Source organism: Sturnus vulgaris, chromosome 24 (assembly GCF_052056855.1).
Source record: "Sturnus vulgaris isolate bStuVul1 chromosome 24, bStuVul1.hap1, whole genome shotgun sequence".
NCBI lineage: Eukaryota > Metazoa > Chordata > Aves > Passeriformes > Sturnidae > Sturnus > Sturnus vulgaris.
Window position 1 is genome coordinate 3,861,991 of NC_142266.1, and position 15,837 is coordinate 3,877,827.

At 47.8% G+C, this 15,837-nt stretch overlaps 2 protein-coding genes across 4 annotated transcripts; one reads left to right on the forward strand and one right to left on the reverse strand.

Annotated features, from left to right (window-relative positions):
• Positions 1-1,295: 1,295 nt before the first annotated feature.
• On the forward strand, positions 1,296-11,471 carry GNL2 (G protein nucleolar 2). 2 transcript variants are annotated; one of them, XM_014881317.2, is made up of 16 exons: positions 1,296-1,453; positions 1,541-1,625; positions 2,547-2,641; positions 3,554-3,693; positions 4,956-5,140; positions 5,398-5,464; positions 6,537-6,695; positions 7,255-7,368; positions 7,515-7,643; positions 7,977-8,081; positions 8,193-8,351; positions 8,497-8,613; positions 8,937-9,373; positions 10,006-10,085; positions 10,777-10,877; positions 11,291-11,471. In XM_014881317.2, the coding sequence occupies exons 1-16, from the start codon at positions 1,390-1,392 to the stop codon at positions 11,438-11,440; spliced, it is 2,187 nt and encodes a 728-aa protein (XP_014736803.1). In that variant the 5' UTR covers positions 1,296-1,389; the 3' UTR covers positions 11,441-11,471. The 2 variants fall into 2 exon arrangements, with proteins under 2 accessions (XP_014736803.1, XP_014736801.2); XM_014881315.2 differs by lacking the exon at positions 11,291-11,471 and having other exon boundaries at positions 10,777-11,246.
• A 647-nt stretch (positions 11,472-12,118) lies between these two features.
• On the reverse strand, positions 12,119-15,831 carry DNALI1 (dynein axonemal light intermediate chain 1). Of its 2 annotated transcripts, none has more exons than XM_014881318.2 (6): positions 15,672-15,831; positions 15,470-15,564; positions 15,217-15,386; positions 14,244-14,422; positions 13,393-13,557; positions 12,119-12,463 (listed from the first exon to the last, which is right to left on the reverse strand). In XM_014881318.2, exons 1-6 carry the CDS (start codon positions 15,750-15,752, stop codon positions 12,428-12,430), a joined length of 726 nt encoding a protein of 241 aa, XP_014736804.1. In that variant the 5' UTR covers positions 15,753-15,831; the 3' UTR covers positions 12,119-12,427. The 2 variants fall into 2 exon arrangements, with proteins under 2 accessions (XP_014736804.1, XP_088034250.1); XM_088178124.1 differs by having other exon boundaries at positions 12,125-12,463; positions 15,618-15,795.
• Between the last annotated feature and the right edge of the window lie 6 nt (positions 15,832-15,837).

Below are 15,837 nucleotides of genomic sequence, written 5' to 3' on the forward strand. Positions count from 1 at the left end.
AATGCCCAAGGCACAGATAATTCTATTAAGAGAAAAACCAGAATGTGTAGGCTTAAGCCAAACAGCCTCCAACTCCAGACTCAGTCTTACAAAACATGTCCCAAGGCCTGACTCATCATGGCTCCCTTTGTACAGCAGGGACTCTACACCTCACAGCAAAACACTGAAAATCATTAAAAGAACAAAATTCCAGCAGCTCTGTTATTGTTCTGGGTTTAAAAGAGCATTAGCAGCACCAGAAAGACATTGCACTGGCTGGGAACGTTCTGCTGCTAATGAGTGTTTAGGAAGGATGGGCCAGAGCTGTGTTTAAGGCAAGTATTCCCCAAGGTGCTGAGCTTGGCCCTAGCCCAAGCTCTGGTATCAATTAACACAGTTTCAGTTCAGCTTTATTCATTTCCCAAAGGTGAGGAGCTTTCAAATTGCTATTACAATCTGGCAGTAACGTTAATGTGGGCTTACGCTTTGGACACAGAACTTGCACAGATTTGATTTGTTAGTGCATCATCCATGCAATTCTTTACACGCACATAAAAACACACAAGTGTTGTTATTGCTAAGTTTTAAAATTCTTCGCCAGTAACCCAGAAAGTACAGCCCCGCACGCCTGTAAATACCCATCAGCACTGCCTTGTGCTCGAGTCTCTGCTGAGGCAGTGCCCTCCGGCAGCCCCAGTGTCCCATCACCATCCCCAGTGTCCCATCACCCTCCCCAGTGTCCCACCACCATCCCCAGTGTCCCACCACCCTCCCCAGTGTCCCACCACCCTCCCCAGTGTCCCATCACCCTCCCCAGTGTCCCACCACCATCCCCAGTGTCCCATCAACCTCCCCAGTGTCCCATCACCCTCCCCAGTGTCCCACCACCCTCTCCGGTGTCCCTCCGGCAGCCCCAGTGTCCCACCAGCAGCCCCCATCCATCAGCGAGAGGCAGGGAGAGTTCCTGCCGCTCTCCCGAACGATTTCCATTATGTGTCTGTGAACAAATACCATTTCCCAAACAATGAGGGCACCCGTGCCAGCGCCCCCGCCGGGCCTTCGAACCGCCCCGCGGCCCCGGGCCGGACCTGGACAGACCGCAGCGCTCCGGGGCGGGCACCGCCACTCTCGGAGACGGGCACCGACACAGAGCACAGGGGCACGGGGGAGGACACAGGGAACGTGGGGAACACGGCGGGACACCAAGGGACCCCGGGGCTCCCGGGGCCGGGGCGGGCCGAGCCCACGCGTTGCCGTGGCAACCGGGCCCGGAGATGCCTCCTGCGCCTGCGCCGCCGAGCGGTGGCTCCCGGAAGTGCGTCAGACTCTGTCGCGCGCCGGAAGTGCCGCGCGCGTGTCCCCGGCCCGTCCCGAGCTCTCCGGGCCTGTCCCGCCACCCGCACCGGCACCATGGTGAAACCGCGCTACAAGGGCCGCTGCTCCATCAACCCCTCCCGCGCCAGCACCAACCCCGGTACGGGCGGGACTGCGGGCTGGGCCGGGCTGGGCTGGGCTGGGTGGACCGGACCGGACCGAGGCTGATGTTCTCTTGTCTCCGCAGATCGGATCGGGGGCGAGGGAGGGAACAACATGCGGGACCGAGCGACCATCCGGCGCCTCAACATGTACCGGCAAAAGGAGCGCAGGTGAGCGCGGCCCGGCCTGCGGGGGAGCTGGGTCGTGGCCTGGCCGCCTTCCCGGTACCGGCCCGGCAGGACCGCGCCAGGGACAGGCGACAAAACTCCTCGGTACTGGCACGGTGTCGCTCCTTCGTGTTCTCTGTAACCCCGTGAGCTGGGGAGCCTGATCTCAAACCTGATCCCTGCTCCCAGCAGCCCGGCAATGTACCGGGAATACAGCTGGGAAACACTTGACACGTCTGCGTGGAGTGTCAGTGAGACCCAAAACAAAGAGAATTCTCGAATTTCCCACAGCAACGTAGCTCAAAAGTTCTCCCCAGAATACCTGGAGAGCCTCAGCTCCCCTCAGCATCTTCACGGAGGGTCCCCCTGTTCCCCTCCGTGCCTCACTCAGGGGTCTCTGGCAGGGAAGCAGCACCCACCGTGTCTGGGACATGGCAGTTCTGAGAATTCTGTTTCACGTCATTATGTTTGGTTTCTTTTGCCAAATTTCCACCTGTTTGACGAGCAGATGAGGAGGAGGGATTTTGAAACATTGCTGAGTTCAAACCAGGTCTCATCTTGCAAATCCTGTGTGGATGAGTCCTGCAGAATTGGTGGGCAGAACTGGTTAAAAGGCTTCGTGAGAGAACACAGTGGGATTTGCTAGAAAATGGTACTTGATGGCTTTTGCAGCCCCATGAGCCCTTCCTGGGCTGACACAAGCAGCTGCAGGGAGGGTCTGGCCAGGCTGGAGGGAGACCCAAGTGACTGCCATCACTGCTACTCAGGGTTGGATTAACTCACCCTCATGGAATGTGCAGCAGCACCGGCTGCAGGTGAAGGGTCTCTCTGCATTTTGTGTCTCTGCTTCTGGCCTGGTACACACGAGGGCTGGAGGGGTCAGTGCTGCCCCTGTGCACTGACGTGTCTTCATTTGTCCTTTAGGAACAAACATGGCAAAGTGATCAAACCTCTGCAGTATCAGTCAACTGTGGCACCAGGCACTGTTGCAAGAGTGGAACCAAATATCAAATGGTTTGGTGAGTTTTGTCCAATTCCTAGACTCAGCAAGCTTCAAAACTATTGAACTTTGTGTGTTGGAAGGTGTTTATTTCAGAATGGTGGTATGAGAGCTGTGTGGGACAGGTGTTGAAAGGGAAGGCGAGGGACCCCTGCTGTTGTTGGTGCCTTGTGAGGCTACCTAGAAAATGAGGCCAGACAAATTTAAGGGAATAAAAAGTGATTGTATTTATTGAAGGGCCTTCAGGTACATTTTGGGCAGACAAAGCCCCCTAGGGACTACACCCAAAATGGATGATGAGTCATGGGTTTTCACAGTTTTATAAGTTTGGTCCATTTGCATATTGGGGGTTAATCTTCCAATTCCAGCTCCAGGTAATGAAGTCATTTACCCCAAGTTTGCTCCCCCAACTCACTTTTGTTTCCATCTCTCAGGCCTGAGGCAGTGAGGTGTCCTTGATTGCCAGCCTGGAGAGGAATTGTTGTGTCTGCCCAAAATGGGAAAGCAGCAGCTCACACTGGATCTGGAGTTTAGAGTTGGACACTAAAGAATTGCAGGATTACAAATATATGAAAAACATAAAAGCTAAAATCCTAAGGCATCATTGTCACCCCTTGCCTGTGCCTGTGCTTGGGGAGTTTGCTTTCCACACACTCCCCTAAGGGTGGTTATTTTGGCTCCTGTGGCCTTTCCTCATGGTTTGCCCATGTGTATGGCTGTTAAGTTTCCTAGAGATACTTTTAAACTTTCCTATAAATGGTAGGAAAGAAAGGGATTGGCTGCCTATTTGAGCTTGGTCTCAAGTAAAACCTTTTGGGTTTGTCACTTGTATTTTTGTTCCTAGATGGAAAGTTCATGTTTTATTAGTGTCCCCATTTGGAGCACTTAAGATAAGGAATGGCCAGGTGTGATGTTTGTTTTTTACACTCAGGAAATACTCGTGTGATCAAGCAATCATCTCTACAGAAATTCCAGGAGGAGATGGAGAATGTGATGAAGGATCCTTACAGGGTGATCATGAAGCAGAAGAAGCTGCCCATGTCCCTTTTCTATGACCGGATCAAACCACACGTGGGTATCACTCACTGTGCAGGTGTGTGCACACAGTGATTTACCTGTGAACAGTTGTCTTATCTCTGCTCAGTCTGGGGAAATACTGGGTTCTGGAAGCCTTGGGAAGGGCTGCTGTAGTGGATTCCTTTGGGAAGGATGGTTGTGATTGCCTGCCACTGTGTGGGCATCAAGTGTGAGGGCAAAGAAAGATACATTATTTAATAAAAATTCTCATTTTCCCATAGGAAATTACCCCAATAATTCTTTCCTGTGAGGATGGGGAGGCCCTGGCACAGGGTGCCCAGAGAATCTGTGGCTGCCCCATCTCTGGAAGTGTCCAATGCCAGGTTGGACAGGGCATGGAGCAGCCTGGGATAGTGGAAGGGGGACAGGGCATGGAACAGGATGGGCTTAAGGGCCCTTCCAGCCCAAAGCCTTCTGTGATTCTATGATAGGTTATGATACTATCATATTATGGTCTGATTTCTGATGGGTTGGTGTGCCAGCTGATGTTCTAATGCCTCTAACAGCTCCTGGGCCTTTCCTGAGGCTGCTTCACCATGCAGACATCCACGTAATGAAATTGAACTCAAATGTGATGAATTTGAACCAAAATACTTTTATCCTGTGTCAGAAATTCTTGTTCATTCAGCCTTCATTTCTAGTACATCAGGTTTTAGTTACTGCCATTTTTTTTCACCGTGTCTAAATCATTATTTTGGACTATTGGTATCTATTTTGTCATATGGAAACTTTCTAAGTTCATGTCAAAAGAACGTTATTTAAATTAGGGAAAAAGTTGTGTTAAAACGTTCATTACAAAAACAAACTGCTGCTCTCAGCAATGGATTGTTTACTGTTCCAAGACAAGCTGGCTTTCATTGCAAGCTTTAAAATCTAGTTTTGATTGTAATTATCCCTGACAAAAATCTGAGAATTTGGCGAGATTTGTGTTCATGTTAGAAAAACAAGAAATGATCAAAGATAGCAGCTGAATTTTCATCACGGTGGTTGTAATTGCATTTGACACCATTTATGGTGGAAGAACTGAAGCATGGTTCGTTGGTGAGTGCAGAATGTTTTGTTGCTTATTAAGTATCCACTCTTGTGTTTCTCAAAGCTTGAGCTAGAAAACTCAAACATCATTAGGGAAGTGCCTGTCACTTGTTACAGCCTGCCAGGGCTGTGTTGAACTTGGGGCTCCTTCCCTGCATGTCACGAGAGATGGGAAAAAACTGTGCTTGGGGTTTGTTTTTTTTAACAGACCTGTTTTTCCTCAGACCTCCAGAGTTCACATTCTTGACACAGAAACATTTGAAACAACGTTTGGCCCAAAATCACAAAGGAAAAGACCAACTCTGTCTGCAAGTGATGTGCAGTCTCTAGTGGAGAATGCTGAGGCCTCGTCAGAGTCTTATGACCAGGGCAAGGACAGAGACCTGGTGACAGAGGACACTGGTGTAAGGTGACTGGAAAGGAAAAATGATTCATTGTTTACATGTATGAAAAGCCAGCCTTGTTTTTAGAGAAGTATCTGGCACCTCCATCATACTCACCGTGTGAGGAGGAAGGAAAACAGATTACCTGAATTTGGGATTTTGGCTAAATACCAGTTGTTGCTTGGGCTTTGTCCCCACTTTCGTCTGTAAATGGCTTAAGAGAAGAGAAGGAGATCCTGACCTTGTATCTCTGGTTGCTGATGTTTCTGGTGATGTCTTCTAGGGATGAAGCACAAGAGGAAATCTTTAAGAAAGGACAATCCAAAAGAATCTGGGGTGAACTCTACAAGGTAAATAACACTTGGAATTTGCAGCATTCATATCTGTCAGCCTTTACACAGTTAGGGACTTCAGCACAGCGTTGAAATCCTGTACAGCAACAATGAGAAAAACTCAAAAAGAGTAGATTTTAATTTCCAAATCTCTGCCTGACTGAGGTTGATTCTTGAGCTCTTGTCCTACAGGAAAAAACATTCTTAAAACACATGATCTAGAAGAGGACTGGCAGAGTGAAGGTGTAAGTTTCTCTTGGATTCCCGGGTCTTCACCACAAGTAAAAGAGTCATGTTCCCTTAAATTTCTTTAGGCTAAAAACATCTGGCATGTTGATGGGGTCGTCCTGGGAGAGCTCTGGCTCTCAATTCTCCATGAGCCACCATAGCTGCCAGAGAAACAGAGACTGAGTGAACTGGGGTGGTATGAGCAGCTTGTGTGCTCTCTGACTCTTAGGTGTGAAATTGCTTGACTTTTTGCTCTGAATTTCTGAATGTTACTTAAAACCTTTTCATTTGGATCTAAAAGCACTGGGAATAGTTGAGCAAAACAGATTTCAGTAAGAGGCTGCCAAAACTGCAGGAAAAAGCTGTGAAACAAATTCACTTGGCTTGAAACAAGTCGTAAAATGACAGCTCCCTGCTGTAGCTGCTTCGTGGACTAACAGCAGGTTCCTGCTTGGTTGTGTGTTTCATATTGGTCCAGAAAACATCCTTTATACCCTGATCCATTATGAAATGGTAGAAGGGAGTTGTTGCTGAATGGATGATGAGCACTGGGGGTTTGTGTGCTGCAGCACTTCAGTTTTCCCATTTGGGTGTAGTGTTTTCTTTCCCTGGTGCATAAGAACAGGTAAAAGTCAGCTGTCCTGGCTGAATTTGGAGAGGATTTAGGAGAGAAGGTAGAGCATCAGTGGATGTTAATGTGAACTTCACTAGTCTGTGGGGAAGTAGCAGTTTGTGAAAGATACAAGGCTTTTAAATTAATGATGTAGTTTCAAATATGATTAGTTTTCTTTTGAGAGGTTCAGATACCTTGCTTTCTGAAGCAAAATCCTTTACTTCTGTGTGAATTTTTTTAATTTTTCAGGTGATTGACTCATCAGATGTTGTTGTTCAAGTTCTTGATGCCCGGGATCCCATAGGCACTCGCTCCCCTCATGTGGAATCCTACCTTAAAAAGGAGAAACACTGGAAACATCTCATTTTTGTCCTGAACAAATGTGATCTCATTCCTACCTGGGCCACTGTAAGCACAGTCCTGCCTATTATTCTGTGGACCTTCTTTGTTCCTGTTGTGGCTGTGCTGTAGCTCTGTGCCAGTCCCCATGCTGGTCTGGAAGGGCGTACTGCAGCTGGGGCGCTGGGAGTTCTCTGCTTGCCTGCAGTAAAAGTAACAATTACCATGTAAATCTGTCCAAGTTTGGCCAAGTTGAGCAACACACGCCAGCCACAAATTCCCTACTTCCTCTGTCTGGATTTAACAGTTCAGCTGTTGTCTCCAGAGTGTGCTAACTGTTAGTCTGCCTAGGATCCATATCCACCCCAGCTGGTTTGCTTTATGTCATTAAACTAATGAGTTTTAGCTAACAGTGAAGGCGTTTTTGGGAAATTGTTTGTCTTTTATACAAACAATACTCAGGGCTTTTAGCTGTTGGGTTGGGGAAGTGCATCAAAGGTTCTTCCCTAGCAATGTTCATGGCTAGTTGCAGTTGTGAGCGCAGTGCAGCTGTTGTGTTCTCCTCTCTGAGCACAGAGTGTCACTCTCCAGCCCTGGGTCTCTAACCCAGTCTCCTTTGCCTCTCCAGAAGCGCTGGGTTGCTGTCCTGTCCCAGGAGTATCCAACACTGGCTTTCCATGCCAGCCTCACAAACCCATTTGGCAAAGGTGCTTTCATACAGCTCCTAAGGCAGTTTGGAAAGGTACAAAACAATTTTGGGAATCTGTGGTTGGTTTGGGGGGGTTACTGTGTGTGGTCTTTTGCTCTATTAGCATTTAGGGTTCAGGACTGCAGTGGTAATTCTTTCCCTCACTCCAAGATGTAAAAGGATGTGTTATTTCTCACCAGTTACACTCTGACAAGAAGCAGATCAGTGTGGGGTTCATTGGTTACCCCAACGTTGGCAAGAGCTCAGTGATCAATACCCTACGGTCCAAGAAGGTCTGCAGCGTGGCCCCCATTGCAGGGGAAACAAAGGTAGGAACATCCCTGTGTTGAAGATACAAATGAATTCATGTGAAATCAGCCTGAAGACCTTGTCAAGTTCTGCACTGACCTGCACAGGTTGTGTGACACTCAGGAGGGGCTCATGGCCAGTCCCTGCTCTGAGGCACTGCTCTGGCAGCATTCCCAAATTCTCACTCTGCCATACTGCAGGGCTGTGATGGGAATGCTGAGCTGTCCTCACTCCCTGTCTGTGCTCTCCTCATCCAAATGCTCTGTCAGGCTCTGTTTCTCTGACTCTGGTCTTCAAAAATTAAGCAAGGACTGTGTGGAAGGTGCTGATGGGGAAGTGCTGATGTCTTCCAGGTGTGGCAGTACATCACCTTGATGCGGCGGATTTTTCTCATCGACTGCCCCGGGGTGGTTTATCCATCAGGAGACTCAGAGACAGACATTGTGCTGAAGGGAGTGGTATGTGTCTGCACTGGATGCTGGAAAGCTTTGCTTCTTGTCACTGTGATGGTCTCAGAGGGTTGATCCTCTTCTGTGATCTTCTACTGATCCTCTGCTGTGCTTTTTCAGGTTCAAGTTGAAAAGATTAAGAGCCCCCAGGACCATATCGGTGCTGTGCTAGAAAGAGCCAAAGCAGAGTACATCAGGAAGACATACAAAATTGATTCCTGGACAGATGCAGAAGACTTCCTTGAGAAACTTGCTGCTAGGACTGGAAAACTGCTAAAGGTGCAACAGCCTCCTGCATTTGCAGGCTGGAAGAGTGTGTGGCCTGTTGTGAACATGGGAAATGGCCATGTTTCTGTTGCTCATAGGGCATAGGAGGGCTGTGTGTCTGCAAACTGGGACATAAACTGTTCCTGTTTTTTCTCAGGGTGGTGAGCCTGACTTGCAGACTGTGAGCAAGATGGTTCTCAATGATTGGCAGAGGGGCAGAATCCCTTTCTTTGTGAAGCCACCGAATGCAGAACCAGGTCAGCCTGGTCCCCAGGTAAGAATGTGATGCTTTTGCCTTCCTCTTCCCACATACTTGATTTTCCTAATGGTATTGACTGCTGCTTTTCACAGAGTGCCATGAGACTTGGGCAATCTGTATCCTGGGCTCTGCCCAAGCATGGTCCTTCGGATGACACCTGAATTTGGTGAGGACCAGGTAGCAGTGCTCTTTACAGAGATGCCTGAGTCATTACTGACTACCAGAAATGTCAGTAATATGTTGTCATCTTAGGCTTTTTCTCACAAGAGAAGATGGAAGTTGTTCCTGGAGATGGTGGGACAGACTTTGGGGATAATATATCCTGCTCTTCCTTGCAGCCTCCTGTGTTGGAAGAGTCTGTGACATCCAGCCAAAATAATGCTGAGGAGAAAGTCTCTGAGTTGGTGGCATCAGATGTGGAGCCAGCAGAAGAGGGGAACAACACAAACACCGAAATGAGGCAGCTCATGTCCCACGTTCGGCAGAACTTCGGCAGGATTAATGTGGCACCTCAGTTCTCAGAAGAAGACCTGGTTCCTGTGGATGTGCCAGGCTTTGATGACACAGACAATGATTCCTCTGGAGAGGAGGAGCAGGAGGAGGAGGAAAAAGAAGAGAATGAGCAACATCAGGATCCAGGAGAGGAGGAATTGCAGGTGGCTGCACCAGGTGCCCAGGAGAGCTCTAAAGCAGTTCTTAAGGCTTTGGAAGACAAGATTGCAAAATACAAAAAATTTTTGGATAAAGCCAAGGCCAAGAGATTCTCAGCAATAAGGTGCCTGAATCTGTCCAATGAATTGCAGGGGGAAAAGGGTTGATGAGTTTCTGCTGTAGTTTGACTCCATTTCTGACTTGATTGACAAGTTCCCCCATGCTCCCACACACAAGTTGCCACATCTTATCTGGCTTAGCTATAAGGGTTGGAAATTGGGCCAAGTTTTTGAAAGATTGTTCCAAGAACTGCTATTTACCAGAAAATTAAAAATATTCTCACTTTTGGAAAGCTGCCTCTTAAACTATGGATTAGAGTTACCATTATCTTGGTTTTCTGGGCAGCAATACTGCATCTTTGGATCTCTCCTTGATGTTGGGTAATACCAAGGCTGGATATGCCTGGGTCTTTGTGCATGTGCAGTGAATCCTGGCCCACACAGCAGGCTCAACTTTAGCAAAGCTCACCCACCAGCCTTGGGAGGACTGATATTTCAAAGTTTAAGTGCTACATTTTCTCTCTCATATAGCACACAAGCACAGTAACTCCAGCATCAAGGGTATTGTAATATTCTGGTGCAAAGACTGGCTTTGATGCTGACAGGGGACTGGGATCTGCTGGAGTCTGATGGCTTCTCAGAGGTGGTCACTGTTTGTGTAACAACAATCTTTTATTGCTGGTTTTATCTTCCGTAGAATCCCCAAGGGACTGAGTGACAAAGTGTTTGCAAAATCCATGCAGAAGGCTGAAGAACCCAAAGAAACTGAAGACAGAGGTAAAACAAGATTAGTAGATGTTCTTAATCTACATTTGGAAATCCTATGAGGCAGAGAAAAAAATGGCATTAAGGGGATAAGCATCCAATGGATCCAGAGTGCAAGTTCTTTTCTCCTAAAACTACATAAATCTCCCTTTAGCTGACCCAAAGGCTGCTGCTAACCTCGTGTAGCCTTCCTATAGAGCAGCTGTCTGTGTGATGGGAGATGTCCCTCTTATGTGTGAGGGAAGATACAGTGAAGGCAAGTGTTGAGTTCCAACAGCCTGGGCTCTGGGCAGGCTGCAGCCAGAGCAACTCCCCTTCCCTAGGCTGTTATAAGAAGGAGTGGATGGTGTTTGGGATGTTACAAAAGCAGAAAAACTTCAGGCTGTTGGTTTTTACTGTGGCTTCAGTTGTTGTAGTCAGTTTGAGTAAAGGCACAATCGGGCAGAAGAGCCCTGTCCTGACAGGACTGTGGAATTCTCCTGGACTTGAATGGGGCTGAAGCAACCTGCTTCTTGAGAGCAGTTCTCACAGTAATAGCTGTGATTCTCTTGTGAGGAACATTCATACTGTTTTGGTAGAAGCTCTTAAATACAGCCAAGGGAAAGAATTGCTCAAGGAGTTGAGATGGTAACCTCAGCCTGAAGTTCTTCAAACAAATGAGAGTTCTGGAAGATACCAAGTGCATTATCTCTGCTGTTTGCAGGCAGCACAGAGAAGAAAAGGAAGAGGAAAGAAGAGGAAGGTGATGATGATGATGATGACCAGTTGGGTAAACAGCCTTGTAAGAAACTCACATCCAAAGAAGTAAGTGTGCTTTCCTATAGTACAACTGAACAGGGAAATAAGCTGGCTTTTCTAACCTTGGTGACATCACTAAAGAGCCTTTTGTCACTAAAGAGCTTTGAGACTTTGGGCATGAACAGGAAGGGAATGAAAACTGAATTGTGTTATGAATGCTCTGTGACAACTTCTGTCACCCCCCCTTACCTGACAATGCACACCAGATTGCATCTTGAATCTTTCTGCAAAGACTGAAGTGAAGCTTATTCTCCTAAGAGCAGGGGGGTGGGCTCTGTATAGAGTCTGTATAGAGTACATTTTATTGGAAATTATTTATTTTACTTAACGCATGTGGAATGCAGAGTGAACACCATTGGAGATTGCAGACACTGAGGCTCTGGATGCTGGGGGTTTGCTAATGTGTTTTGTGTTTGCAGAGGAGACGAGCCGAGAGGCAGCAGCGCTCCAAGAAAGTCGGAGTCCGGTATTATGAAACTCACAACGTGAAAAATAAGAATAAGAACAAGAAAAAAACTGGCTTGGAGGGACAAAGATCAAAGCACAAAAAATACAAACATAAGCAATAGCTGCTTATTCTATTAAATTTTACATAAAACAGCTCTAGTATGTGGCGGCTTTTTTTACTATAAAACTTGCGGTTCCTGTTCAAAGCCCAGTGTGACCGGTCTGTCCTGGCCCCAGGAGCAGCATCTCTTCCTTTGTTTCTGCATCATCTGAAAGTTCTTTGTGCAGTTGGAGCTGATGGTATTTCCACATCGCTGTCCCAGGCCAGCAAACACTGCAGTAGCCAAACAGCTATTCCAGTGTTGTTCAGTGCTGGGGTTTGGGTGGGTTTTTTCTGAAAACTGGCTTTATGGGGTTTTTCACATGACTACAGGGAATTCTTTCCCATGTTCACTTGCTATGTAACCAGCTGCTCACAGGGGTACCTCAAGCAGGGATTTCGTTTGCTTGCATTGAGAAGTGAGTCTATGATTGCCATTGTGCCCCTTCATTTCACTAGAAACAATCACACCCAGAGCTTTGGTGTCGCCTGTGCTCAGTTACTGCTGATGGTTCTGACAAGGGATTTTTATGTACAGTTGACACCAGCTTGCAGCTACTCAAGGAAATACCCCCGAGACACCTGTCCAAGAGTGAGCTGCCATTTATTTCTTGATGCATGTGACTTACTTTTCTTGTAGGCACTTTTATATTGTTTCTGAATCTTCTGCGACATTTTCAAATTAATAATGCCAGAGAGATTTCTGCATTTAAAAATGTTTATTAGTTATTGCTTTGAAGGTCATTAGCACATTACCAACAGACAAGTCCCAGACAAGTTCACTGTTCAAAGAGCTCACTGCTGAGATGGCTTTGAAGGAGGGAGCAGTAATTAATGAAGCTCTTGAATTTCAACTCTTCAAGAGGGAAAGAAAGAACACAGTTACACTGCCTGCTGTTACTGGTAAGTGAAAACTCAAGATTGTTTTAGGAAGACAAATCTTTGTCACTAATTGCAAGCTTCTTGCTCTGACAGCTCTTCTGAGCCTGCCTTGAGGACAACAAAACAATTAATTCTTTGCTGCAATGATGCATTCAAGTTGGGCCTGAAAAACAAATGAGACAGTGAGACAAATTAGATTCCCTAACCTAAAAAAATAAACCTTCAGTGCTGTGAAGAGCTAAATTTTCTGTTGGACGTTCACAGCAAAGAGCTGAGGGACACTGTGCTGCTGCCAGGAGACCCAGGCCAGGTTTGTTCCCCAGCAATTCCATTTCTACATGTTTTATAAATTAGTTTGTCATTCCTGGCATACACACTTGTTGCATTCTGAGGAGAACAGAGCTGGCCTTGGCTCTGTATGATGAGAGACTTGGTTTAGAATCTGAAGCATCGAGGGGGAAATTAAATAAAAGCTATTGAAACAGTGGTCTGAATTCTCTAATTTCAGGCTGGACTGTGTGAGCTAAATTAAATATTTGGCTCTCTAGCATTTGGAACATGAACTGACTCTGGGACAAGAGTACCTGGGAACAGCAAGTTTTGTGATTACTGAGAAAATTTGATGCCAGTGGAGGGAAGGGAGCAGCTACCACAATAACCCACACCAGTGGCACACACAGCTGGTCAAGTATAGGTACTTCAAAGACTCAGGGGCAACACACATCTGATTTAAGATTTTGTGTCCTAAAACATTCCAGGGCAGCCTGAAAATGTGAGTTAGGAAGTAGGATCTGCAGGAAAAGCGGTTTCCTCTAAGAGAAATGTTTTTAGCTGTAGCCAGAAATATTTGACGCTGTTCAGGGTGACATTCTTTCCTTACTCAAAAGATCTGGGATTTTTTTCCTTTTAAAAACAAAGTACAGAGCAGAAGTTCTGTTCTCCCCAAAGCCACATGCACAAATAATTATCCAGTCCTTGCACAGTTGTTCTTGGGTAATATTTAATGTTAAATGGTGTGTTGTGTTACTAGGGCTTTAATGGTTTTAATGAGAATTTTACCACTAGTATTTCCAGTTCTGGATTTTTACTGACCTTCAGCTGCTGGTTTGTCCGTTTGAGGAACAGAACCTCTTCACTGTGTTTCTTCTCTTCAATTTCTCGCCGTTCTGTTTCTTGCCTTTCAATAGCCTCACATTTCGCTTTCTCTTCGCTCACTTGTTTTTCCAGTTCCTTCTTTTCCTCTTCCAGCTCTGCAATCTTGGAAAAGAGTATGGATGTAGTTTTGTTGGCAAATAGTCAATTTTCAGTTAAGATGGGATTGATGCCTTGAGAGGCTACCTAGAACAGAGGCTAGACAGAGTTAAAGGAATAGAGTAGGTATTTATTTAAAAGACCTTCAAAGGATGCACCTTGGGCGGTACAAGAGCCTGGCGAGGCTACACCCAAGATGCACCACAGGTCACGAGTTTTTACACTTTTATAAGTTTTGGTGCATTTACATATTGGGGTTAATTATCCAATTAACAGCTTCAAGTTATGAAGTCCCATCCTCCCAGACTGCTCTCCTCAATTTGCTGTTGTTTGCACTTTGGGCCTGAAGCTGCAGCTGTGTCCTTGGTTCTCAGGCTGGAAAAGGATTGTTTTGTCTTAACTAAACTGTGAAGAGAAATTGCTAACACTCTATATGAAGTTCAGAGTTATATACTAATGCAGTACAGAATATGAAAAATAGGAGAGCTGAAACTTAAGTCATGAGGACAAAGTGGTGTGTAGTACAGTCTTTAAAGCTGCAGAACAAGCTTCAGAAGTGCAGCTAAGCCCGAGGACAGCGAGCTGAGCATATTGATGGTCTTTGCTGCCATCCCGTGGCAATGGGAACAATGGATTTAAGGATAGAAAATCTGCTATTTTCCCATGCAGAAGGCGAACTCGGCCTCGCTCACCCTTTTCTCCAGGTGAGTCTTGCCCTGCTCTGCCTGCAGCGCCTTGCGCACGCCGAAGGCCACGCTGCTCTCATACAGTGCCTGGTACGCAGACAGGGTCAGCTGCAGCTCGTCCCGCACCCGCAGCAGCAGCAGCCCCCTCTCGGCACAGCTCACCGTGGTCTGCCGGATCAGCTCGTCTGCAAGGAAGGAACAGAGGCTGCAGTGCCCTCGTCTGGGACACACACACTGAGCCGCAGCTGCTCCTCCCACCCATTCCCTGCACCACACAATCTGGGACAGATATTTTGTCCCTATTACATGGCGGTGTAAAAGAGGGTTCTGGAAAGGTTAATGTGGCCATGAAGGGTCAGTGGGGTTCTGACGTGTAAATGGGGTCCTGGAAGAGTAAAGAGGATTGTCAGAGAATAAATGGGATCCTGGAAGGGTAACTGAGGCCCTGAGGGGAAAATGAAGTCCTGGAAGTGATGCTTTAGCTTTTATACAGAAAAGACTGTTCTGAGGTAATAAAGAGGATTCTGGAAAGGTAAATGCAGGCCTTTGGGGTAAATGGGCCCACATTTAGGACATGATATGTACTAGAGACAGTAATAATTGATTTGTTTTGTTACACTGCAGCATTGAGTGTAGCAGGTAAAAGCAGTGGTGGTGCAGCCCTTTAGGTAATGCCAGTGATGCTGATCCCCTAAAACTGTAACAGCAAATGCTTAGAAGTGTGTAATGACTTGTTGCAGTTATGGGGGAGCCTTCAGAGGATCCTGCTCTCCAACCCTCGCCTTTGGGGGACCAGCACTGTGTCATTAGAGTGTGTAAGACATACACTGCTTTAACGTACTTTAAATAAACTTGGCTTAAGTGCAACTAAGAGGATAACTAAGAGGATTTAAAGCTGTTTTTCATGTGCAGGCATGTGGTGCCAGCCTGTCCTTTGAGTGAGAGCTGTGTGATGAGCACGGGCACGGCGGGCACTGACCGAAGCACTGCGTGTAGAGCTCCCTGCGCACGGGGCACAGCCCGGTCTCCCGCGCCTGCCGCTGCTGCAGCTGCCGGTCCAGCTGCTCCTGCAGCATCACGACATCCCGGCGGGTGCTGGGCGCGGTGGACACCTCCTGCACCCAGAGCTTGTGCGCCTCCTCCCATTCCCTGCCAGAGAAGGAAGCACAGACCGTTACCGGAGTCACCGGGCTCCCCCTGGGCGCTGCCGGCCCCGGCCCGGCCCCGCTCACCGCGGCGGCAGGATGGCGTTCAGGAGCTCCTGCGGCTGCTGCGTGGCGGAGATGCTGGCAGGGGTTACCGGGGGGGTTCCCTTCACCGGCTGACTCTGCGGGAACAGGAGAGGACAGCGCCGTAGAGGCAGGAAGGGGACCGTGGTACCCTCGGCCCGGGCGGAACGGGGTATCCCCGTGCGTGCCCCCCGTCCCCGCTCACCCCCGCGGGGGCCCTGTCTCCTCGCCGGGACACCAGGACGGGCGGGCAGTACCGCAGCAGCGACTCCGGCGGCGCCGCCATGGCGGCCGCGGCCCTGACACCCCTGTCACCATGGCGATCGCGACGCCGCCGCCGCGCGCGGCCCCGCGCAGGCGCAGCAACGCCC